The 27048-nt window shown below is 47.1% G+C and overlaps 1 protein-coding gene across 4 annotated transcripts in view; it reads right to left on the reverse strand.

The window, feature by feature from the left end:
* KIAA1549L (KIAA1549 like) overlaps window positions 1-27048 on the reverse strand; it is a gene marked incomplete at both ends in the record, with an annotated part of 252816 nt that overhangs the window by 32767 nt on the left and 193001 nt on the right. For all 4 annotated transcript variants that reach the window (XM_080817502.1, XM_080817503.1, XM_080817501.1 and 1 more), the window contains 3 exons: window positions 10523-10652; window positions 16976-17193; window positions 23021-23199. In XM_080817502.1, the coding sequence (XP_080673628.1) occupies window positions 10523-10652; window positions 16976-17193; window positions 23021-23199 (527 nt within the window). The remainder of the gene's footprint in view (window positions 1-10522; window positions 10653-16975; window positions 17194-23020; window positions 23200-27048) is intronic.

Raw genomic sequence — 27048 nt, forward strand, 5'->3', positions numbered from 1 at the left:
ACTTTTTCTTCCTACTGGAATATAAGCTCCCTGAGGGCAGGGACTTTGTTGTGTGTCCTGCTGCTTCCCAGAATGGCAAACAGCAGGACTTGAACACATCCTAGTTGAATGAATAAATCAAAATTCATCTTCAAAGAGAGCCTGGAGGATTTCTGCTCAAAAGCCTCTACCAGGAAAAGACATCGCCAAGTGTCTAAAATGAATTCGATGTAGAAGCTGTTTTTAGGCAAAGAGGCTTGAGTGACGGAATGTAGAAAAAAGGCTCACAGCGACCCCCTGGCTGAATCCAGACAGGCCCAGAAGGCGACCCAGCTCGAAATACCCATCGGCCCTAACTGACCAATGGGCTACTTACAACTAGGCACAGTTGCCAAAACTGGGAATATTTCATACGTCCATACATCGCTATACCTCCCCATCTTCCCCCTTTAAAAATGGCCCCCACCCACTGCTTCTTGGCAGACAGCCTCTCTGCTGTCCTGCCCCTCCGCTCCCTTGCCTGCTCCCTTGCTGTGCGCTCAACATTCCATCTCCTTTGTTCCGTCTCAGCTGAATTCTTTCACAGCCCAAGCCCCTGGCTTCTTCCCAATTGTTGCCCCGCATTTGGGGGCCCCCCAGTCTCCCGAGAGATGCCACATTTAGACACCACATTAGACAGCCTTATCTAGAATGGAGTTGAAGAGGAGGGATGAAGGGTTCTTGATGATGTGGAGAACACAGGCAAAAGAAAAATTTAGTTTCCTTACAACCTACAACCCATTGACAAGTCCTTGAGACAAGCAGAGTGACCCTTCTCTAGGAACTCAACTGCCTCGATGTTATTACTTAAGCTTAACATTATCCTGATGTCCAAGATCCTGTAAGTCTCCACATATAAACATTCCTTTGCAAACGTCCTTTATTGCTATGCCCCAAGATATATGTTGGCAATCATCCTCCAAGCATATGGCCCTCTAATACACATCTGAAGGGTCTCATGACTAAAGTTCTACTAGACAGTAATAAATGACCTTTTCCTAACAACAGCTAGCCCCTCAAGGTCCTGGAAACCTTGCTTCCAAATTCCTTAGAGACTTACACTACCCCTAACCCCCTTCCAACTAGAAAGTATATAATCTGTCTCACCTCACAACCCTGACGCAGCTCTTTCTGCCCACGGGTCCTGTCTCTGTGCTTTAATAAAACCACCTTTTTGCACAGAAGATGTCTCAAGAATTCCTTCTTGACTGTTCGTTCCGAACCCTAACATTTTCAGATCATTGAGGCCATTTATTCCAGAATTTCTCGAGTTACGAGCCCCAAAGTAGACAGTTGTCTTACAAGACCATACTTCCTAGGACGCACGTGTCCACAACTGCACTTTGCCTCGCCCAGGCTCTCCACTTACGGAATTCAAGAATTTGCCCCCTGTTTTTCTCCACTGTCTCTCCAAGGCCCTGATTTTCAGCTCCATGCTCACGGCTCCATTCAGCAAGGAGAACAGATTCTGAACAAATTCTGCAACTTCCCAGTAAGGGCCCAGAGACCAAGTGGAGGGTTCAGCAAGATCCATTTCTGGGCCATCTGGCCATGATGCCTTGATCTGGTTCTGTGTCCATTTTTCTCTCCACCAAACAGGGTCCTTTGGGCAACACAAAATTAGGGCTGCTTCTCTCCATCTGATGCCAGCTCTGGCCTGAACAGCCCCAGTACAAGTGCTGCCTATCACCAAGGAGGCAGAGACATGCTTACAAAGCTGATTTTGGAAATCAAAAGCCGGGGAGTTTTCACTTCCCCTGGTCCCCGGGAAGAAGCCCTCTCAGGGCCCAAGTCGGGGCAGCTGCTTCCCCCTGAGCCTACCTCTCAAAAACTTCTCTAGCAACAAAGGGAGACTGGCACCCTTCAGAACAGGTAGGAGGGTTCAAATTCATGGTTTGGTGACTCCTTTTCTGCAATCAGCATGAGAATGGAATTTTTTAAAGTCTCAGCAAAATTGCACATTTCCCTGAAACTTTCCATCCCCCAAATCACATTCCCAGTTGGCTCTGTGTGTGCAACCAGCCCCTATCCTTCGGTGAGTTCCAAATCACCTCATTAACATAACAAAACACACATTAATATGCTCATCACTTAAATTCCAAGGGTTTTTGGAGCTCTGGGTCCTGAATAGTGGACAAAGACCAAATACACATTTTTTATTATAAATCACAAAATCACAACGTGCGACAAAATTCCTAGCAGTCCTGAGATGTCCAAAGTGCTGGGATGGAAAAGAAACAAAAAACAGCGGCCCTATCTCCCTCATGGAATCTGTTAGCATAGTTACAACAGCTGATGCTCACAGGGTGTTTTCTATGTGCTTTACCAGCATTAACTCACTTAATTCTTACAACAACCCTATCAGGCAGGTGCCCTTTGTATTCCCATTTTCTAGATGAGAAAACTAGAGCACAGAGAGGCAGAGTAGGCCAAATTCATGCTTCTAGTAAGTTGCTGAGCTAGAATTCGAGGGCAGCCAAGCTCCAGGACGTCAAGCCTGACCATTCCACAGCATTGCTTGTTAACGCCCAGAACGAGGCGTGAGCCAGTCAATTAATTACAAATATCTTTTAAAAAGGATTCAACCTGAAAGTAAGCACATAAGGATGGCTTTTGCTCATGGGAAGTTGTTTCACTGGCAGCGTCTGAAGGGAGCCATCCCCTGCTTTTTCTCATCTTCTTAGCCAAGCAGGTGCTGTGGGCAGCCGAGGAGACAGAAGGTCAGTTTTGAGAGCTGACACCACTCCATAACAAAACAGGCTCTCCCCAGTGCCCACTCAAATCTGCTCTTTCTCCTTTCGGGTCTTGAAAAAGCCAGCCAGACTCACAAAATCCCTCTTTCTCCCTCCATCTGGCCCTAAAACACAGCCTTTCACTGTAGCCAGGCCTTCCCAGCCCCACAAAGAACAGCAGTCTCTAGCTCCTCACCTCACTCAACTCTCTCTCTACAGAGGGCCAACCAAAGATGAGAGGCGGAGACTGGAGGAACAAGCGACATGGAGGGTTATGCTGGTGTTGTTCCTTACAAGGCCCAGCCACCACTGTTCCTGGAGTAGTGGATACTGCAATAGTCCTAGCACACACTTCTCCTGACCCAGCTCCCTCGGTGAGGTCTTACCAGGTGAAACCGATCAGTGTAAGCCTCCCCCTCCCATTGCTACAGTGATGGATACATGCGTTGGGCACTTGACCTTCAGAGGCTCAGTGAGAGTAAATCCCATACATTTTGTTTCATGGCTGGGAAGGAGAAATTCTCTCTTTCATTGGTCCATATAGTATGTATGTTCCTGCAGCCATTTCCTAGTAGAGCTAACCTGTGGCTGAAGCCGACGTCTAAGGACAGCGCCGCACAATGTGGAGGGATAGAACTGGAGCCCTAGTCTGACCACGCCTGGATTTACTATACCCAATACCTTCCCTTCACAATTTAAGATCATTTGGTTCGGAATGGGTTTTCTTTTACGTCAGCCCAAACGTCCTCACAGATAACCATTGCTGAAATGGAACTTAAACCGTAACATACGTTTGTCTACGCCGATTGGATAAGCCAGTCAAATCAAATGCTTGTATGGCTCAGAGTTCTAAAGCCACCCTCCCCATCCGCGTCTCAGCTCAGGAATCCCGTCTGCTGGCTGACACACTTGTTTGCTCATTTGCTCAACAAATAGAGACACTGAATTTACTATGCGCCAGTTCCTGTTTCGAGTGCTGAGGCTTCCAGGATGAATAAAACATGATTCCTGTCCTTGAGGAGTCAAACAGGGAGAATAACATGAGTAAGTCTACAGGGGGGACCCGGGAGAAAGGGCTTGGATGGGGTGAGTCCCCCGTGTGACGGGAGCACCAAGGACAGGTGCCTCAATCCGCCCCACAGATACGTGGTCAAGGAAAAGATTCCAGGGGAGAAAATGTGGAGACTCAGTTCTGCAAGCTTTGCCTGGATCACTGGTCTTCAACCAAGAGCGGGCTTGCCCCCGGGGTAATGTCTGGAAACCTGTAGTCACCACTTCGCAGGTGCTATGGTAGCCGGCGGGAGAGGCCAGGTACGCTGTTAAGCATTGTACAACGCACGGGACAAAGAATTATCCAGATCCCAATCCAACAGTGCTGAGGCTAAGAAAGCTTGGCTGTATGGTCGGTGGGAAGGGATGTCTTGAGCAGAGGGGAGAACACAGAGATGGGAGTCAACATGACAGAGCTGGGAAGGGCCTGTAGGGCCAGAGCCAAGGGCAGGTGAGGGAGCGACAAGCATGTGCTAGCCCGGGGCCAGCCAGCGCAGATGCCTCCTGGGCCCGGAGTGGAGGGTTCAATCTTAACCTGAGGGCTGTGGGGAGTTCCCGAAGGATTTGACACCAGGGCGTGTGTTTTAGAACACCTCCTCTGACAGCTGTAGGGCAGCTTCCCAAGTGGTGAGTACTGGGGACCAGACCATCAGCAGCTACGGCACGGACAGGCACAGGCCTCCCGTCCAAGTTCACTGCCCCAGCCTGCTGCACTGCTTCCGCCGTGTCTGCACCTGCCTCCTCTAGGAGTGTGGAGAAGCACTCGAGGGACTCCAACTTTCTCCCCTCCAGCCTCGGCCAGGCAGTATGATGGTGGCCTCACCTGTGAGGCTTACCTGCTAACGCCAGCAGAGGAGGTAGAAATCAGAGAAATTTGCCAAAAAAATCAGACAAAGTAAAACTTCGAAAGGTCCTTAGATGATCCCTGGGGTACAGCATACGTGCCTGTGTATACAACCTTACAGTATGTGAAAAGCAATATACCGTCTCTATAGAACATACGCAAAAACTCATCTTGGGGGCAACATTTAAATGCTTCCCTTAGTCTTTTGGGGCCCATGTTGCTGAATTCACATATGCTAAGTGGCTCTAGCACTCAGTAAATGTTCACTAGAAGAAATGAAAGGGACAGCAGTTCCCAAGGAATTCTCATTAGCCCGTAGGCCTCCGGCTCCTGCAGGGGCTTGGGGGCACAGGTGGGCTAGGGAGCACACAGGGCCGGGAGGAACTAGCGTGGCGTGCATGGCTCAGGACCAGAGGACTTTCCCTCCAGCGGCTGGGCACACTGCCAGCGGCCGGGCCTCAGCTGTCAGCTGGGAATTGCCTTTGCTCTCCCTGGGCATTGGTGGGAATCGGCAATGCCAATTCTCTTAGTAGCAATTGTCCTTGGCTAAAGACAGCTGCCTTGCCCAAGGACAGCCAGTGATGGTCAGCGCTAGAGTACAAAAGCCCAGATGCTTCACACACACTGGGAGCAACTCTGCAGGGTCACACGAGCTTAGCCGAGACCTTGTAATATCTGTACCACAGCCCAACTTTGCACTCTGCATCCTCTTGCTTCTTTCCCTTCCCCTATAGGTGTCCCTACCCAGAGCAGCACACAGGGGACCCGGGCCTGCAAGAGTCTAGGAGAAGCAAGATGGGTAGGCAGGCACCACGAGGAGAAGTGTCAGAGCACAGGAATCCGAGAGCATAAGCAGGGAGATGGCACTTGCGTGCTTACAGCAGAAGGAAGTTGTGTGTCTCCTGCCAGGTGGGAAATGGCCCGTGTGGGAGGGAAATCCTGGGCCTGTAGGGGAGGCCTCGCTCCCACTGAGGTCACAGGGCCATCCTGAAACCTGGCCTACTCCCTCTCAAACCTGCCAACCAGAATCCACTTCCTGCTCCCTACTTGCCAAGCAGCACCCATCTCTGTGGGGGGGAACAGGTATCTGGACAGCCACGGCCTGGCGAGATCTGGCCTACAACACGAGGCCCCTTTGCCACCAAACCCCTCCACCTCTTTGCCTTGGGCTCAAGCAGGGAGGCTGACTTCTTAGTATCAGATAGTCCCCCAGAATTAAAAACCCCTGAATTAACTTGAGATGACATATCAAGCCACGCTTGTTAATAGCTTAAGCTAGCTGGCAGAGGTAAGAGAAGGAGATTAAGGGCTCAGCGGGGAGCACACGTGTGGGACAGTTCTGGGTGGGATGCTTGGGGGGCAGATGGTGGTGAGGACAGGGTCATCGCAAGAACCCCCAGTTCAGAGGGCAACAGGCAGGCTGCCTCGGAGGCGAAGGACCAAGTCCTCACATCCAATCCCTTGCCTCCCAAAGAAACCGAAAGCCCTGAGCTGGGGACCTCATGCAGCTCGAGGACAGCCTTGCCCTTTCTTGACGACAGTCTCTGACCACCATGCCCAAGCCGTCGGATGCTGGGGCAGGGAGTGTGAGTGAGGAGGAGAGGCTGCTGCTGGTAATACAGGACTGACCCCCTGACCCCAGATTTGCCATCAGCCATCCCAGGCAGCTGGGGCTTTCCAGATCACACTGCATCCCTTGGTGGATAGAACCCACCCAAACAACCGCTTGGATTTTCTGGCCTCCTTCCCTTCTAGTGACCACCGCTCACCTGGGACAGAGGGAGCTGGCTGCCTTGTGAGGCAAGGGAAGCTAGTAAATAAATGCCTTATCACACACCACTCGGCCTCACAGGCCTTCAGCCGATGGCTGGAGACCGAGCTCCGAGTGATGCTTTCATCTTCCCGGTAGGCCTCCTTGCCTCCTCTAGCTCTCCCCACTGTTTCCCAAATACTACTCTGCCTGCTAATTCTCCGCCCATCTCTCCTGTACCTGTGATGGGGATGGGGGGCTGGCCCTTGGCAACCTCCTTGCAGCGTGCGTTCCTGCAGTGCCGAGGCTGACCGGCCAACATTCCCTTATGGCCCTCTCTGAGGTGGTGACTGTGCCTGACGGAGACTGGGCTTCTGTCACTGAAGGCCCTGGTGTGCCGGCCCAACAGAGGAAATGAGGCAGGGCCCATCTTTCTGCCCCCTGGTAGTTCCCAGGCAGCAAACACCCCCCACCTCCTGGTCGCAGCCAGCCCTGTGGTTTTGTTCTCAGTCTCTCCCAGAACATTCTGCCAGGCCTCTGATGATTTGGTGAGTGCCTCACACACACACACACACACACACACACAAACACAGTCATGTTTGGTCTGTTCAAATGGCTTGAGGTTTTCTGTTTTTTGCAGCAGAACCTTGCCTGACATAGTATCCCTTTTTGTAGGTTTACGTCTACTTCTCAATTGCGAAACCATCTGGTTTTCCACTAACATTTCCAAACGTTTCCCTGAAGAACGCTTCTGGAGTGACGGTGATTGTGGTCACTACCGTTGAAGCCTCAGCATCCCCTCTTCTGAGAAGTGTGAGCTTTGACAAGGTGCTGGAGAGAAACCTACGGGAAGGGGCCTGTAGAGCTCTCTGCTTCAGACAGGGGAGCATTCTTTTTCAAAGGTACAACTCAGACGTTCACGAATCAAGGTTGAGGATGTACGTTTTTATTTCTGGGGAATGATTGGGTTATCCTTTGTCCTTTGGAAGCAAAGGTTGATTCCTCAACGACATAAAGGGATTACTAATTTGCCTGATAGAGGGAACATCACTGGGGTCTTTATTCTGCCTGAGAATTCACACGTGGGGCATTTTCTTTTCCCTCCTCATCAGCTCATTATTTTCTATATGTCTTTTATTCAGAAAAAAACATTTAAAAAATACTTTGAAATAGAGGTATTTTTGCTCTTAGATATTAGGCTGACATTATCTTTTCTAACTGCTTCATGCCCTGGGAGGAATTCATTTCAATGCCAAGGTTAGTTTAAAGGTCTGGTCCGGCCATCTTTCTAAAGTCATGCCTTCGTCAAAAGGGGGTGCTGCCTTCTAGAAAATTATTAGCCAGGTGAGCCAAAGGAATTGCCTGGAGTGTACTGCATCCCTTAGCTGTTAGGGAGACCAAGAGGTTAAGAACTGTTGCTGCAAAACACAGTCGCTCCCACACCCCTTAGAGCTAAGGGTCTATTTTGGGCAGGTCCCAGTACATCCTTGCTCTACGGAAACATTTTCAAACAATCCAAGCTTCCCTCAGTCCTGGGGCTAAGATTTGCCTGTGCTTTGTGTGTTTGTTTGCTTCTTCATTTATTTACTCTCTTATTTTTACATGCAGCCTTTCCTGTAGGGATTCTCAAGAGGTCAGCTTTGGAGAAATTAAATCAGTCTCCCAGTGCTTCTGTTTCTACCACATCAAGGAGCAGGTCCCCCCTTGTGATCCCTAACCTGGCAGAAATGACTGGAAATCTGGGCCTGGCTTCAAGATCCCCAGACCCAGTAGGAAGAATGACATGCTTCCAAATGACTCATCTGTTCACTGCTAGGCTAATGGATTCTTTTGTCAGAGGTGCCCTAGCATTTTTGGAAAATCAGGAGTTCAGAAAATGAATGCATTGTTTAAAGCCATGACTCTCCTCTTTTCCTCCTTTATCTGCGGGTCCATTTTTTGCTTTTGTGAGTCATCCATGCAAGAATTCTTGTGAGACCTGCCATCCAGCCTCTTGGTGAGATCGGAAGTATAGGATATAGAATCATGTGAAGGCAGATATATAGTGTGATGGGTTTATATGGAAGCCCTACTGCATGGTGGTTAAGAGGAGAGGCTCTGGAGTTGGGTAGACAAATTAGGTAATTGCTCTGTGCCTTGATTTCCTCATCTGTATAATGGGTATAAGGGGGTACCTACCTGGCTGGTGACTACAAATTCCATTAGATAATCCACATAAAAAGACTAGAATAGAGGCTGGTCTACTGTGTGCAGTCAGTAAATGATGGCTACTTTTCATGTGATCAGCACAAAAGACACGGGGAAAAGAAACAGGAAGCCACTGCATTCTTATAAATAACAGTCTAAATTCTTAAAACAGGTCCCTAGACAATCATTTTGTCTTAAGGAAACTTATCTTTGCTTATGTTTTTGAGACCACATGCAATTCTCAAGACACATATTCTAATTTTCTGAAATCAGAAAAATCTATTAGAATAGAGTGGGCTTCCCTTAAAGCAATTTGTAATTGGAATATTTATACATGTTTGTGGGGGGTGAGCAACCTCCTTTTAAAAATCATCCCTCTCCTTCTGTTGCCATAAGTAACGTACTCACAGGGCATTCTAAAATTATTAAGTCACTACTGCAAGTCATGGCATTGTCTATGGTTACAAGAAAATAAAAAAGCAATACACTTTTCTCTTTTCAAAACTAATAGAGAAATTGTCCTGTTTCCTCAAAGTGTAAAAATGTCTGTGCCTAGAATCTCCCAAGAGACCCATTAATTCCAATCTCGAAATACATTAAGAATCTTATCATATACCTCAGCTACGTCTGAGCAAAAGAAGTCCCCCAAACCATGGGCACGTGGGAAGAATATTCACTGCTGGTACGGAGAGATTAAGTGGAAAATTCAAATTTTTAACGACAGGCTGATTATCAAATTGCTGACCGGCTTAAGTATAAAAGATTTTTATGAAGAGAACAATTAGTGTTGAGTAATTTCACCTGGAGTAAAAAAAAAAGATTTGCCTGAAGCATCTAGAATTTTATAAAACTAAACTATCTATTTGTTTTATATGAAAAAGAAAACAGAAATAAAAGATAAGGTTATCATGACCAACACAAACATCAAGGGTAAAGTATCTAGAAATTCAAATTAGGTAGAATATCTCTGTTTTTAACGGAACAATTAAAATTCCCTCTTCAATCTTTTGTGGCAAACAATGACCAATCCTGAGTGGAGGAAAAAAAACCCTTCTTGCCTTCAAATTAGCACAGTACATTTAAGAAATCGAGTGTCATTGTCAAATTACAACCTCGTAGATTATAGCCAAATTTTATCCAAACATTTTGGAATCCTAATTCTTGATACAAAAGCTTTTGTTTGTAACTGGAGAAATGTTTCAGGAGAATGGGAAAGAAACCTTTTCCATAAAACCCAAGAGTAGACCTAAGGCCATCTGAAATTCTGGGACAGGGTGAAGTGTTATCCAATATCCTCTCAGGATATTGGGTAGCATTTCCGTGAGCTCACGGATGCAACTACGTTAACAGGCTAGGAGCCATCGGATTTGAGACACTGCCTTGGAGCTCCTCTTCTGGGGAAGTTCAGTGGGATTAGAACAATTTTTGCTATTTGGAGACACGACTGCACATAAGCATGGTTTGTATCCTATGAAATCACCAAATCGCTCTGTTGGACATCTGATTGTTTCCATGGCATATTGGGGAGTTATGAAATCAGGAACAAATCCAACTTCTCCACACTGCCATGGACTAAAAGAAGCCTGTGTTCAAATGAATTCTAACCTACAGCCGTGGTTCCTACTGAGCTTTAAGGAGAGAGGGGGAAAAAAAAATAAGGACATTTGGAATCACTGTTGACTTAAGATCAATACTGTACTATTCCTAAAAGAGTTGGATTTAGGAATTAAAATCCTTTTAGCAATAATTTGTCACTCTGACCCATTCCAAGTCATCTTACTCTGCAAAATAGGTAACAAGGAATAATAAAATAGCAAACATTTTGGTGCACTTCTAAATTCCACAGATATACAGCACAGTGAAACATTGTGGGATGCTCTCTCTCCTTTGTTTTCAGGGGAAAGCAAAGCCTACGTTCACCGTAGCCCAGCAGCGACTTACATCGTATCCGCTGTTACGGATCCCGCGCCGGGGTCGCTCCCGAGTCACCAGAAGGTCCATCTCTGTCTCCCCCGGACTTGGGCTGTTCAGAGACTGCCGGCTTCGGTAGACAGAGTTCTTCATCGGTTGCCTGAAGAAAATCCAACAACTGTTATGATGCAGCAAATGCCTTGACAGATGGAATTCTCCACAGATCCAAACTACAGGCAACCAATGAAGGCTTTGGATTTGCCTTACAGATCTCAGGATTCATTCCGTTTGTTCTCTGGCCATAAGAGGCCAGAGGAATAGTGGAGTCAAAGTTTGTTTTTGTTTTTTGTTTTTGTTTTCCCAGAGGCTGTAACCATTTGGTTTAATTGTAAATAATCTACTTATGGGAACCAGGTAACTAACCTAATACAGCCCTACTACCACATCTGAAATTCTGCCTCCCGGCAAGCCCAGGGGCTCTCTCTTGACCTCTAAACTTGATTTTGTTGACTGTTGACTCAGCAGCCCGCTGTTCCTTTTAATCTTTCTGATTTCGCAGACAGGGTTCTACGATGTGTTAATAAACCCTGCAGCTAATAGCCTCTTAATACTGTGAGTGTTGATATTTTCTTTTCTAACTTCCGCACAGGGGATTTCTTTCTGGGCTAAGGAGCCATGAACCAAGAGGCAGTTTGGAGCTGAGCTCATCTATTCATCCATCCATCCATCCATCCATCCTTCCATCCAATATTCATCAAGTGCCTACCATGTGCCAGGCACTGTGAAAGACGATGGGGATTCACAGTGAACAAGACAGACATGGCCCTGCTCTCTTGGAGCTTCCACTCTAATGGAGGAGACAGATAATTCTCATGATTATTTCAGAGGATGATGAGTGCTGTTACGAAAAATAAGATGTGATGGAAGATGGCTAATGTGGGGGACAACTTCAGACAGGATGGTTGGGGAAGGCCTCTCTAGAGAAGGGACAGTTCCTCTGAGACCCAAAGAGAGCCCGCCACGTGCCAACCCTGCACAGAACATTCCAAGCCCAGGGAGTAGTATGTTGACAGGCTCCACTCAGCTCCCTTAGGAAAGCTCCCTTCGTGCCTCCCACTGTTTACATTTGCCGTTAGAGGAATCTTTTTGAGGATGAAGAAAGGAACAGGAACACAGTGAGGGCTGTGGCTGCGCTTTTCTCCGTCCACACAAGGCAACTCTTACAAGTAGGGAGTGCGGCCCAGTGGGGATGGATGGGTCCACATGGTACTGCAGGCTGCCAAAGGTGGCTGCTCCCCTTCCATATAACAGTAGATTTCTCTCTGTGAATACTGGCATTTCGTAACATCTATCTTCAGAGAACCCCCCCTGCCCCAGCACCTGTGTTTTGTCTCCATCCTAAGATTCTATCCGTTCATGGGTTGAAGGTGAGGTTATATTACTTATTCCCAATGACTATGTGGGAAGCCAGAAACCTGGCAGGTAGACATACACACACCTTTTCAAGATCACACACCCAGTTAGTCATAGCACGACAGTCACATGCTGTTAGCTTAGAACAAACAATAGAACGCCCAAGGCAATACACTACCCTTGCAATTAGCCTGAGGAATAAAGCAGAGGCTATCAGACCTATCCCCTCACCACGAGGAGCTTACACCTGTTTAGAGGGCCTCTGTGATCTCTGCTTGCCTGATACCCATGATGACCTTCTGTCGGTGGGAGCATTCTGACATTCTTTGGAGGCTATCCTTCCTGCAGGAGTTGGCCCGGAGCATCAAGCGTCACATCCCCAAGGCCACAATGACTGGTCAGAGGATGGGCACGAGTTGGTCTCAATGAGACTGAGTTTCAGGGCTTTCGCTAGAGCAACCAGGAAAGAGGCATTCTCTTGGTCTTGAAGTTTCTGAGAAGATAGGATATAGGTGGGGAGTTGCTGGCAGCCAGTTTGCCACTATGAGGTAAGAGTATGAAGAGGGACCAGCAACGAGTGATGAGAGAACAAGCTAAATAAGGGGGACATTGTACGAACCCTTGGATCTAGTCATGCCTGAAGCCTTGACCTTTCATGTTCAATGACAAATTCTCTTTTTATTTAACCAGTTTGTTCCGGATTGCCATCATTCGCAACCCAAAGAATCCCGACTAATATAGGGGCTTAAAACCAGTATTATAAACTGTGCCCTATGGTTATCTGCAATTAGAAGCTTCCTTTAGGAATGGAGCACAACCTTGTGAAAGAGTGATTCACCCTTAAAGGAAGACCCCAAAGAATTCTCATCCTTGACCTAATTACAGATCACTTTTTGAAAAAGCAGACTTCACGACTGTCCTGAGATTGCCAATTAACCCATTTAGAAAAGATTTACTAATAAGGGTGGTGGGGGAGTAAACACTAGGGTTAGCAATTGACATTTAAGTAGGCTATTTTGGAAGTATTAGAAATACAATAGCAAGATTGTGTGAGCCCTTTCAAGAACCATGAACGTGGGTGAGAACTTAGACATTGGAGTGCACGCCAGTCTGCTTATACATCAAAGACAATGTTCCATTATGGCATTCATTTTAAAGGCTGCTATTTAACATGGATCTCAATGGGCCAGACCACCCACATGTGCTTGGTGCATAACCAACTGCTTAGAAATAAATTAGGCTCTTGGGTAGAGGAATTACTTATTTTAATCTAATAGAGTTCCATTAGGTATATTCATTTCTTGTGGGCCTTTCGTGGGCATATTCTTCAAAAGTTAATAAATTTTGAAACTTGCAAACTTGAAAAGTTTTTTTTAACCTCTGAAAATATTGCTGGGTGGATAGCAATACATTTTATTTGTACTTTTAGGGGCTTTTTAATCCCAGGATAGTTTAAGAAAGTAGTTCTCAAACTGTGTTCTGTGGGAACTTAGGGTTCCATAAAGATGAAATGTAGTCCCTGAGAAGGAGCAGCTCTGGTTTCATTAAAACAACTCCATCTTTATTAGTTATTGCCTTAGGTTGGGTTCCCTGGAAGCAGGCTCTGTGATGATTTGAGTACAACTGGTTTACTGGGGAAAGGCTTCTAGGAAGCACAAGCTGGGAAGTGGAAAAATGAGAGCGAGAAGGGAAGGAGGCCAACAGAGGGTATGAGATAGTATTTTGGGCAACCGGGGCCTCAAACTTACTGGAGAAGGGTGGAGTATAGTTGCATTAAAATGGAGGCTTTACTTTATGTAGGTATGGCCAAGACCAACAGATCGGAAGGCAGCTGCCATGGAAAAGACAGCTTGTCGTACTCAAAATTCCAAGAGGAAGGGACCTGCCCTGGGGTTCCACAGGGGAGAAGCACCAGGGTCAACCACAAGGCAGAGGCGGTGAGGGGAAAAGGTAGGCAAGAGGCTTGCTTGTGGTTTCTTGGGGAAGGAACAGGCAAGGCAGGGTAAACAGGCTTCGGCTTGGATTGTTGGGATCATTTCAGCAGTCTCTGGGGCAAAGGGGTCGTTCCCAGTTGTGGGGTAACCAGCCTGCAGGTGATCAGGGCACAGGGACTGGAGCCCAGAGTGGGAGAGCCCTATGTGAAGGAGAAGGTTGGGGCATGGGCTCCGGCTTGTTTGGTTCACATGAAAAAGGTGCACTTGGCAGACAAGCCCGGTACTGCCTCAGAATTGGCCAGATGGCCCTGGGAGGGGCAGTTTCTCCAGAGTCGGCCAGGCCCCAGATGTCGGACATCCAACAGAAGCTAGAGAATGTGGTTATTGCGACAGGGTAGCTTACACCTCAGAGTTCTCTTGCCAGGGTGCTTCCCCATCAGCTCGTACCTGTCCCTGTCCAAAGCCCCTCCGGGGCACGTCAACCACGTCACACTTCCTGTGGGGGCCACCGAGAAAAGTCCCCCGGATGGCAGTCAGAGATGCCTGCGCTGCTGGATGTGGGCTGCCCAGGAACAGTGGGGGCCGAGGGAATCTGTGGGGAGGGGGCTCTGCCAGCATCTTCCTCAGTTACGCGTGACGACGGTCTTCGTGCCTCCGGGTAAGAGTTTATAACATAAAAATGGGGGTGTTCTTCTGACTTTAAAGAAAAAGCCATGAGGACCCTTTTAAAAGATGTTGGGATGAGTCAACATTTGGAACCTAAACGTTGTCTTTGATTTGATCTAATTTAGGTCTCAGGGTAAAGTCCTGGTTACTGTCGCTGCCCCTGGACGGGAGGACGTGTCCCTCTCGCGTCCCTTGCCATGGAGAGGTCACCAAGAGCAGAATTTCTGCAGAGCGGAACTGGGAGCAGCAGTTACGAGGTAATTCCAGCGTGTGAGAACAGGCCCCACACACTGGCGGCAGCCCCGGCCTCACCAGCAGAGTGTGACAGCAATGACACCTCAGAGCTTACCAAGTCACCGTCATTCTCTTTTTCTCTGTGAATCCTTCCCTTCCTAATCCCATCCCTTGCTGATCTCATCTCCAGTCCTACCCCCTCCCCCCACCCAACTTGTGGTCTTTCGTACTATTCCCTTCACTGGCAGAACAAATTTTAACATTATTTTTAGAGTCATTCAATCATTTCTTCCACAGACATTCATGGGGAAGGGACTACACGCTCAGGACATCAGCAGGCTAGGGAAGGGCCTTGAGGATCCAGCCTGAACTTTTGCTGGGCAACGGGATGCATCTCGGGGTGGGGGAGGGGAGATGTGTCCATTCTCATAAAAAGCTCCAACCAAAATTTCTTATGTATTTCCCAAATAACCTCCAAGCTAAGTTCCTCTTATTTGCACATGATCTTTGATTCATTTTCCAAGTGGCAGCAGGAAACCCAGGAAAAACAACCCCTGCCCCAGTCTATAAAAGACCGCTGAGCTAAAAAATCCCCAAGTGTGACCTATAAGCTAAAGAAGCTGCCAGACTTCCTATAAAACCCATAGCCTTCTTCTCTTTGTTCTACACTTACCAACACGGGGACATGTGCATTGTGAGCCCTGTCAAAGTGTGATTTTCATACTAGCTTATCACACCCATTGAGTCTAATCAGAAGCATGATGAATGAAGTCATGGTTTCGAATTCCCTCTTTATTAAAAATAAATTATGTCAATTCAATTACTAAAATTCAGCCCTACCTCCCAACTTTATTGTGGCTTCCATCCAAGACTGTCACATAGTCACTTTTGCTTTGAACAAATGGCTGCTCAGGCCAGGAGCTGTCCTGTCTCGCCTCATTTGCGAAGGGTGACTCTGCCAATAGGATATATGGGGGGGATCGGAGAGCCGGCATGCCCAGAGCCAGGGGGCTGTTGCCAAGGAGAATGTATATTTGGAAGGGATGGTCTCGACCCATAAAAATGCTTCCAAGGAGGGCTTTAGGGTAGGATGGAAAAGAAGAGAGATGGTCATGTTGAGCTTTGCTAGCCTCTTTTCCTTTACCTAGTAGGTGAGGTCAGTCTGCTTAGTTAACAACAAAGGTTGGGATAATGCTGGGGTGCCTAGGGGCTCAGCCGTTTAGGTACCCAACTCTGGATTTTGGCTCAGGTCATGATCTCAGGGTTGTGGGGCTGAGCCCTGCGTGAAGCCCCGTGGCAGCCTCCACGCTCAGTGGGAAGTCTGCTGGAGATTCTCTCTCCCCGTCTCTCTCTGCACCTCTCCCTGCTCACTCTCTCTTTCTCTCAAATAAATAAATACATCTTTGGAAAAAAAAAAAAAAAAAGCTTGGGGATGATGCCAGTTCAAACCACTGGCCCTGCCCGCCCTCCGCCCCCGAGGCCAGCTCACCCCCCTTACAGACCATCACATGACAAACACACACTGAACTTGTGAGTATCGAACTTCTGGGGTAGTTATCTTTTTTCTCCCATCAGACTGGAAGTCACACAAGAGCATTCACTGGGCTGTCCTTCCCACCACAGAATCCTGAATGAGTGGAATGAATGAATGAGTGAATGAAGAATGAATGAATAGGACAAACCATACACGACCACGAGAGCATTCAGCAAATTGTTCGGTGCCTCATGCATAGTCGGTGATGACGAATGTCAAACAAATGAACAAATCTATGAATTTCAGAGAGGAACCCAGCACACAGCTCTGAGTCACTGTGCGACAAGTACCTACTGAAGCTGAATGAAAAGATGAGGCATGAAATTGGCATTCCTTATGCAAGAGCCACTAGTTAACTGAAAAATACAATGTCCCTTGATCTGGAAGTTGCAAAACCAGGCAGGTGATAATTGTATCTTCACCCAGCTCTGAAATGGCTACTGGTTTGTAATATTATTGAGCTAAACGACAATTATGGTTGTTTACCCAAGTACTTCTTTTAATGGCTTCAATTTTATTCTTTTCTAAACCCATTATGGAGCACCAGCTCGCACGGACCAGCATGGTCCAGATCACCAGCCAGCAAAGATCACAGTCGTAAGGTAACAGATTGAGGGACCAAGACCTTGTTACCCAGGGAACCCTCTGCCCTCAACCCACTAATGGGACAGCAACCATCAGAGAATCCCTTAGACACTGTACCTGTTCTTAGACTCAGCAAATGGGGCACAGAGTTCTGGGTCTGGATCCAAAACGTGCTCAATTTCCTTTTGGGTTTTCTCGTACATCTTTTTCCTTTCTGTCTGAGCCTTGCTCGTCTCCACTGGGGGGAAGTCATAATATCCCTTCCTCTTGGCTTTGAGGCGCAGCTTGTTCCGATAGTGCTCAATGTCTGACTTCTGCTTCAGGGCTTTGTTCACCTGGGGAGAGAGGGAGTCTCAGGCCACATCCAATCAGCCACAGCCAATACATGGGAGGTTTTCATCAGTTCACAATTCCTGCAAAAGCTGTCCTAGGCTTCACCTCTGGTCTTTCAAGCCAGCCAAACCCACCTGTGTCCCATTCTAATACCAGCATACAATATTGTTTGGGCCACAAACAATATAGAGCCTGACACTCACATAAGCCACTTGGACCTTCTATCAGGGGCTCCTTCTCCCTACTCTAACCAAGTCTGCTCAGGCCTTTGTAGTGTTGGGCTAATCTCACCTACATCCTTTAGGTTCCCCTGTCTGGAAGCTTCTGACTTGGAAGCCCAGCTGGATCCTGGTACCCCACTTGTAGTTCCAGCCCTGAGGAACCCAACGGCCTCCCCTGGCCATTTAGCTCATGCCCAGTTGGACAAGATAGCCAGTTCCCAAAGAGGCTGAGTTGGGATGAATGGAGGGAGAAGGCAGAGTAGACGTCCTGTTTCCAAGTTCTCTCTACCAACCTGCATTTAAGAGCTTATTTTTGTCAATCTGTATCTTTCTTGAGAGGTAATTCTGAAGCCTTGTATGCCCACTCATGTCAGTTAGTTCCTACTGGATAGGGCAAAGCCAGACTGGTCATATAGGAAGGAACATGGCCAACATACCTTCTGACCTGTCAAAGATACAAGCAGATGGCTATGCTAAGTAAATAAATAACCAACAATGAGGACGTTATACCCATGGGCAGAGCTGACTGGTGAAATCAGCCTGACATCTACTGGATGATATGGAGGCTCATTCGTGCTGTTTGTAATCAGACTGGATTCTATTAACATAACCATGTATAGCGTCGTTATTATATTCTCTTTAAAATAATCTTTAAAAGAGTTTTCTGCAATTCATAAACAGAAAATTCATCTAGTGATAAGACAGAGAGCTATAGGATGAGGCCCAAGGTTCACTAACACAGGCTCTACTTAAGATGTTTTATATTTATGGCATATTTTTTCTGACCCTTGCCAAGGTCTCCCCACCCTGGGCCTTAATGATATTTTTAGGCTGGTAGCATTTCACAGTCTTCATTGTTCCCTCATTCTGCTTGCCACCAAGAAAACTAGGCAAAGAGAAGGAGCTAAGATGACATCTTCTGAGCCAGGAATCCCATTTCTGGAATCTCTCCTTAAGCAACATTCCAAGTGGGCTTCAAAGTCAGAGATGAAAGTTAACATCATCAGTAATCAGACATATCAGTATTAAGGCTTGATCCCCACAAAAGAGCCCATCACCCCCGTGGTTATGCCAAAAATGCATAACTACAATCCAATCACAAGAAAACATCAGACAAACCCAGACTGAGAGACATGGTCTATGATAACTGGCCGGTACTCTTCAAAAGAGTAATGATCATGAAAGACAAAGAATGATCACAAAGAAGAACAAGGAACAGTTCCAGACTGGAGGAGACATGACTAAACGCCATGTGGGATCCCAGACCAGATCCTGGGACAGGAAAGGGACATTAGTGGGAAAACCAATGAAATTCAAATGAGGTCTGTAGATTAGTCAATCACAGAGTACAAATGTTAATTCCCTGGGTTTGAAAATTATTCTATGGTTATGTAAGATGTTCACACTCAGGGGGTGCCTGGGTGGCTCAGTCACTTAAGTGGCTGCCTTCGGCTCAGGTCATGATCCTGGGGTCCAGGGACTGAGTCCTGTGTCAGGCTTCCCCGGCTCTGCGGGAAGCCTGCTTCTCCCTCTCCCTTTGCCTGCTACTCCCCCTGCTTGTGCTCACTCATGCTCTTTCTCTGTCAAATAAATAAATAAAATCTTAAAAAAAAAAAAAAAGATGTTCACACTCGGGGTAGCTAGGTAAAGAGCCAACAGGGCTCTCTGTACTATTACCACAACTCTTGAGTAAATCTGAAATTATCTCAGAATAAGAAGGTTTTAAAAGTCAAGCATGAAATTACTCAGATATAATAACCAGAACCAAAACTAAACCACAAATTACCAGGAAGATTTGAACAATGGGCGACCAGTTTTCCAATCAATGGTATACCTACTCAACGAGGTCATGAACAATGATCATTCCAAAGACAATAGCAACAACTGCAAATGTTTAGATATGGGGTGCCTGGGTGGCTTAGTTGGTTAAAAGCATCTGCCTTCAGCTCAGGTCATGAACCTGGGGTCCTGGGATTGAGCCCCACATCAGGCTCCCTGCTCAGTGGGGAGCTGGCTTCTCCCTCTCCTTCTGTCACTCTCTCACTCAAATAAATAAATAAAGTCTTAAAAAAGATATGATATAAAATTGTCTGTATGAGATTCTAAAATATACATGAGTTTGTTCAAAAGTCTGGGGAGGTGGTATAGAAAATGAAAACAGGATATGGAAGGGTAGTGAGATTATAGTGGTTTTTCTTTTTTCTTCTGAACATTCTATGTGGTTATTATGTTTTCTTTAAAATAATCTTTAAATGAATTACCTATAATTCATAAAAGGAAAGTTGATGGCTTTGGGGTTGTGGTTTCTTCAGTGAAAAAAGCCAACCATAAGAGAAGAAGGAAGAAAAGTCTAAGACAATCTGTCTTAAATGCTACAAAGCAGTAGATTACAGAGAACACTTCAGGGCTCATTTCCAATCCAAATGCCAGCAAGGTCCATTCCTCTAACTGCCAAAATATAAGAGGTATCCATTTCTGGACAGGTAAAATACTCATCTGTTTTCCTTCTGGGACAGGGTGATGGGCCTGGCAGAAAAAAGGAGTTGTACATTGAATTTCACTGAGATCTAGAACGTGTCCCCGTGACAGTCACATCAGGAAGCTGGGGTGAAAAGATCCCGACAAGGCACCCATTATCTAGATTCACACTGGGCAGACGTCCTAATCAAGAGCAGTTACCAGGTTATTAGTGACCCCCTCAGAGGCCTCCAGTCATTGGGCTTGTGTATCAGGTGGGAGAACTGTGCCTAAGGAAAGATTCAGTGGGCATGATTGGCTTTGAGAAGACATGAAGGTTCCCAAATTATAGAACCAAGAGACATCAGACGATAAATGATCAATGAATCCATGCTCATTGGCTGACTGATAACAATAATAATAATGATGATAATAATAATGTACTGATTGTACATTACAATCTGCTATGCCCTGTTCTAAGTGTTTTACCTATAGTAACTCATTTGATCCTCCCAATAGCCCCATTTTACACATGGAAATACTGAGGCATCAAGAAATGAACTAACCTGCCTAAGGCCACATAAATACTAAGTAGAAGACCTTGGCTTCAGATCCCTGCAGGATAACTTGAGAGTCTGTACTCTTCTAAGCACAATGCTATTTTTCACTGACATGCTGCAGTAAGTCAAAGAGAGGGAAAGAGCACTGGACAGGGAGCCAGGGGCCTGAACACCATATCGGGGCTTTCACAATTTCCACAGTGTGCTTCTGAGCAAGCCGCTTGACCCTCTGGCCTCGGTTTCTTTGTCTAAACTCTGAGGAAGTTGGCATAGAAGTTCCCTGTAGATCCACAACCAGTGAAGTACTTTTTAAAAATTGATGACCCTCGGGTCTTGCCTGCCTCACCACACTCCCCCACTGCCCTGTGCCCTCCATGGGGCCAGGCCCCTGCCCCCACTGCTGGCCCGCTCCCCCTGCATGGGGACCAGCAGCAACCCATGCCTGGGGCTTCCCAGTCGGAGTTGTCTTCCCAGCTCCCCAAGAGGAAGAAGAAGGGATATTTGTGGCATAACAAGGCCCCTGCACCTACTTGACTATGACTGCCTTGGTGATTCAGCCTGCACCCCCCTGCAGGCTGAAGCAGGCCTGGATCATCTGTCAGGTCAGGTCCGGGCCACATTCCCTTTTTCAGGGAGGACTAGAAGGGCTGGGAGGACTCCATCCCCCACAACCTCTCCTCCCACTGATGCTTCTGCAAGGTGCCTAAAGATCCTGCAAAGTCCAAGGCCAAGGGTAGTGTCTGGGTGGTCACCATGAGCCTGATCCCAGCCCAGGCGCTGTGCTGGTACTGGCAGAGCAGGGGCATGTGGGGAGATTCTGCCAAGGACAAGGCCCCTGCGTGAGGCACTGCTGGCCCTCCCAGCTGCCCAGTGCCCAGCCACCCCTCAGCGAGGGTTCCAGCAATAAGTCTCGCTGGGTGACCCCTGGGGGCATGCCATGGAGCAGCCCAGGCCCAGCTGACTCTGGGCACAGTGGGCAGGAGGTGGTGCCCACCCCACCCCTGCCCTCTGAGAGACCTCTGGGACCCCCTGCCCCCTCTCTAGGCCCAGGAGAGCAGAGGGGGAGACTTTTTAGGGGGGTACCACCCCTCTCCCCTGAGCCCAGAGCCTGGCCCTGCTACTAACTGCAGGGTACCCCAGAGCCCAGGGGACCGTCTGGTGGGAGTCACAGGGCCTTACTTTGGGCAGCTGCCAACTCCTACTTGCCCACCTCCACTCACAGTGTGGTCATGCCTTTGGCTCCACTACTGCCCCACATTCTGCCCCTAGTGCTCACCCCTTCCATGAGCCCAGTCTACTAGGGGGTAGCCCCTGAAGCCCATGGCCCCCCTGGGTTGTTCTAGGACCTCGAAGCTCTCTTCCAAGGGATGCCATTCCACAGGGGCATTTGTGATGTGTGGGTCAGCAGCTCCAGGCCCCGGCTGCCTCCATCCCAGGCTGGCTACTCTCCTGGCACAACCTGCAAGGCTCGCAGAGCAGGGTTGCCCTCCTCTCCTACCCCTTCCTGCCACCGTTGGCTTGCTGGGAAACCAAGGCCAAGAGGACCCGGAGACGTCTGTGGCCACAGCAGCCTTGAAACCCTGATGTGGTTTATAATGCCCAGGTGTAGAGGGGCCTGGCATGTTCCTCGAGGTGTGAAGGGAAAAACACTTTCCAACCTTGGAAATCTCTACCTGTTGTAGGTAACAATTGCAGTCTGCAGACAAATGAAATGAACAATCAACACAACAGCTGGACAAGAGAGAAAACCCGAAGCAGGTGTGTGCCCACGTGCGGGTTCCACGTGCATGGTCGTAAAAGCTCAGAAACATTTCTGCCCATCGCCACTCTGCTGCGGGGGATGGAGGAATGGCGGATACTCTCTACCTGACTTCCTCTCTTCCTCTTCTCTAAACTGCCCATAGCTACCATCTACCATCCATCCATCCATTTCCTTTGGTCAAATCATCAGTCTCTGGAGTATGATTCGAAATTTTTTCGGTCTCTTAGGAAAACTGATTCACATCCTGAAACGTACTGATAAATCCTGGAAGCAGGCAAACAGTTGTTCCAAGCTGGCTAAAAGGTGTAAAAGTCATCTCAAAGCCCCTGTAGTAGGCCACACTCCTGCCTGTAGGACATTATCTTCTCTGGTCCTTTATCAGTTCGAGCCCCTTTCATCCCACTACAGCTGACAACCCATAATGAACAGGTTAAGAGTGTTACCAAAGAAGGCAGAAGGTTGTGTATGTGTGTAAGGGGATGTGGAAGAATTTCTGATGTTTCTCTTCATAACTACAGTTTAAAAAAGTAAACTCTATCCTCAACGTGGGGTTTGAATTCATGATCCCAAGATCAAGAGTCACGTGTTCTACTGACGGGGGCACCCAAGTGCCCCATAACCATTGTTTACAAAAAAAAAAAAAATCACCCAACAAACTCATTTTGGGTGACTTGCCTCCTGATTGGTCCCACTGAGGCCTGCACACCCAGAGGTAAAAATGACTGATAGAGCTCTAGACACCACGCGTAACCCGCATCCATTTCGCCCAGATGGTGTTCCCTGGTTTGAATTCCCAGTGGCCTGGCAGTGCTGGTCCCCAGACGCTCACCTCGCCGTTGAGGGCCGCCGACTCCTGGCTCCTGTCTGAGGTGGGATGCACCACGGGGAGGGCTGTGGGTTTTATGGCAATGAGCTGCACGGATCCGGAAGATGTGTCAAAGGGATCAGCAGCCGCCTTGCCAGCGTTGTCAAAAAGCACGGCTCCGTCCTCTTCATCACTCGCCGGCACTGAAGCACAACATAAACATATTGATTTTTTTATTGTGTGGGGATGCTGCATGGTCGTGGGGGAATCTATGTAAGGCTCCCAAGCTGAGGACCTTACATTACTCATCGTGGCCTCAGGAACCACAGCGTCGGGTTTGGTGCCAAGGGCTCACTACTGTTCAAGGACTCCTCTTAAATTTAAGATCTATACTGTTCATTCCTCCACTGTATTATCAACGGGTAGGAAAGAATCATAAAGGTTTGAATTGAAACAGCAAAAATCATCCTTTCAAAACTGTGACAAATGTATTTTGAAAAAAAAAAAAGTAATTTTTTTCTCTGTGTTTGACTCGGAGAGGAAAAAAGTACGATTTGGCCAAAGCTGGCAACTATTCTTAAAATATGACAGTCAACGGAATACCAGCATTCAGTTCAGTCTCCGGCACCAAAGCTGCCCGTTTTTGCCGAAGGTTAAGCAATGAGTCTTCCCTGGTCAGCGGGCCATAAGAATTACGGCTGACGCTCTGTTTTTTTTTTTTTCTCAGGGCTGCTTCTCCAATGATTTGGGTTTGGGGTTTTGTCATTGGCCGAAACAAAAGAAAGCTGAGAAATAACCTCCAGAGAAACGAATATAACACTATCGACAACTTCCCTAATTAAATAGAGTGAATTCCGCCTACACTCTGTTAAATTAATTCTCCCCTCTGACAGATAATTCCGCTCTGATTGCTGAAAGACACCAGTCTGCCTTGTGCGTCCATAACTAAGCTGGCGGATGAAGTCCCGGAGCTGGTGGGATCTTGCTGATTGACTTGTGCTTAAAGCACTTTCCCATTAGGTAGCTCTAAGAATGACAGTTTATTGAGCGTGGCTGGGCGAGAGACAAATGGATCCCGTTCAAACAACTAGACCAGTGGGCAATTTGGGAGCAAAATAGGTGTTCTGTAAAATATGAATGTAACAGAAGTGTATTCATCTTTCCTACTGCTTGCTCAAGACATTGGGATGTTCTTTAAATTATTGAGAAACACATAGTTTGTATCATATTGTCACTTATCATAATCACAGATTTGCCAAAGTAAGTGGGGGAAATCGTTATTGTACGATGTGGCTCAGACTCCATAGGGTCTAACAGTGGGCTGTAATTGGAGTGTTTTTTTGGCTCTGTGAACTTACTTGCAAACAGCAGGACACGAAACAGCCAATGACGAAGAAAAGCTCTATTCACACGTCTTTTTGGAGTAGAGCTCTGCTGGGCAATTCCTGCCTGACCACCGCTATGTCCCACCTGGACAACTGCTGTGACACCATCTACGGCAGCCAGTCTCCAGGACGGCACCCAGTAATTCTCGCCTCCTGATATTCACAGCCACAGTGAATAGTACTGAGCTGTGTAGCCACTGGGGAATTGCAGGAATGACAAGGCTAGGTCATAAAAAAAAACCCCTGTGGCTTCCACCTTGCTCCTTCCTGAATCACTTACTCTGGGAAAAGTCAGCTGCCATGTTATGAGGACACCCAAGCAGCCCTATGGAGAGGTCCACATGGCAAGACACTGAGCCTCCTGCCGACAAGTATGTGAGCAAGCCGCCTCCTAGGTGGAGTCTGCAGGCCGGGTCAAGTCTACGGATGACCACAGGCCAGGTCAACATCCTGTGACCTCCTGAGCTGGAACCACCCAACTACGCCACTCCTGGATTCCTGACCCAGATAGGACAGGAGAGAATAAACATAGGTGGTCATTTTTGGTTGCCAGTGGTTGGGGCAAATTGTTACACAGCAGTAAGTACCTCATATACCTAAATAATCTCCCTTCTGGGAGCTTCCGCTCTTGTCTTCCTGCCCAAGATACATACTCACAGCAGCCAGGATGGCTATCTCTTTGAAAGGTAACCAGATCACAGTACTCCTCCGATTAGAACCCTCCAAAGCCTTCATCTCTCTTAGAATAAAACCCAGAGTCTTTCCTATCTGGCCCTGACCACATGGCTGAGCATATTTCTCTTATCCAACCTGTTCCAGCGACAATAGCCTTCTTGAACACACCTGGCTTGTTCTTACCTCTTGGATTTTGCATTAGGTGTTCCCTCTGCTCAGAATGCTCTTTCCCTAGATTTTTGCATGCCCAGTTCCTTCTTATTTTTCAACTGTAGTTTGAAAAAGCCTTTCCTTATCCACCAATCTAAAATAGCCTGCCCATCACCCGGTTACATTTTCTTCTTTGCACTTATCACTGCTGATGTGTATTGATTTAACCTGTCCCCTGCCCCGACCCTGGAATTGAAACTCCACCTTTTAAAAGGCTGATGCCTATTGCCTTTCATGAGGTCTCATGTGCAATCGGCTTTTAAGTAAGGGATTTGTTGAATAAATGAACGAAGGAATGACAAAAATTTCCTGACTTAGAAAAGGAGATTGTAGTAAGTTGTTAGTATCTGCAAAACAGGTGAACACGTCAAAGTTAAAATTATGCTATCACAAAACCGTTCAGAGGGTGAAGAGATGGTACTCAGTGTTTTTAATGATTCTGGGTTGTGATACCGTCGCTTGCCACCCCGTGGACAGGGTAAGGAGAGAGCATAACTGTAATGGGACGGGAAAAGGGTATCCTGGAAATTGTATGAACTGTAGTTCTTTTCCATCCTTATTCTTGAAAAATATTCAGATTTGCACAATAATCTCTTCAGGTTTAAGAGAAAGATAATTAGCTATCCTGCCTCCCTCCCCCAAAAGATTATGTAAAAAGACATTATATTAAATCGGGACGCCTGGGTGGCTCAGTTGGTTAAGCGGCTGCCTTTGGCTCAGGTCATGGTCCCAGCATCCTGGGATCGAGTCCCACCTCTGGCTCCTTGCTCCGCAGGGAGCCTGCTTCTCCCTCTGCCACTCTGTCTGCCTGTGCTTGCTCTCTCTCTCTCTCTCTCTCTCTCTCTCTGACAAATAAATAAATAAAATCTTTAAAAAAAAAGACATTATATTAAATATTGATATATGAAAGTGAGGAAGTCCAACAAGTTCATGGGCATATTTGATGTATAGTTAGCATATTTGATGTATAGTTAGTATAGATGTATAGTATAGTTATAGATGTATAGTATAGTAATATTAGTTATATTTGATGTATAGAAAAACGTGAGAGAATGCTAAAGGAAAGGGCCACAGTTAAACTGTGGAAGTGTCCCACACACCGTACACCACCAGCATCGTCATAAATGCCACTGGCCCTGACCTCATTGTGTCTTAGTTGCACTGTTGGTTTTAACTAGCATAAATCAGCAATCTAATTTCCTTCCTTTCTTCCCTCCTTCCTTCCGTTCATCTTCCAATCCAATAAAATACACTATTGTTATTTTGATGAGCTCTGACGTCGTGGACAGGATATGGTATCGCCGAGTCTGTGATAAAAAGGGCGAGTGGAGGTTCCATGTGAGACCCAGCCTAGAATTCTGATATGCTTTAGCGTCTGTTGGATTTTAGAGTGAACAAATTGGTCCTATCATTTCTGTTTGAAAATTTCAAGCTGAACCCTGCTGAATAGGAACCTGCAGTGAAACAGAGGCCACCACCCATGGAAACTCACTGGATTTACCTCTGGCAGAAAGACAATGCAACTAAGTACCACGAACCTGGAGAAAGGATGGCTTTTTAATGGAACAAATACATTCAAACCTCAACCTCATACCATAATTGGATTTTATTCATGCACCTGGCTCTTGTTATTTCTGATAGTTAAATAATCAAAGTGACCTAAACAACAAGGAGGCAAGCAGAGCTGTGGGAAATGAGAACGGAAGGAACATTTTGGGCAGGTCAGCGTCTCACCAGCAAGGGTGGGGAGTGCTGGGGTTGGAAGCAGGCCTTGCTCCCTCC

The sequence above is a fragment of the Martes martes genome, assembly GCF_963455335.1.
Source record: "Martes martes genome assembly, chromosome: 10".
In the NCBI taxonomy this organism is placed as follows: domain Eukaryota; kingdom Metazoa; phylum Chordata; class Mammalia; order Carnivora; family Mustelidae; genus Martes; species Martes martes.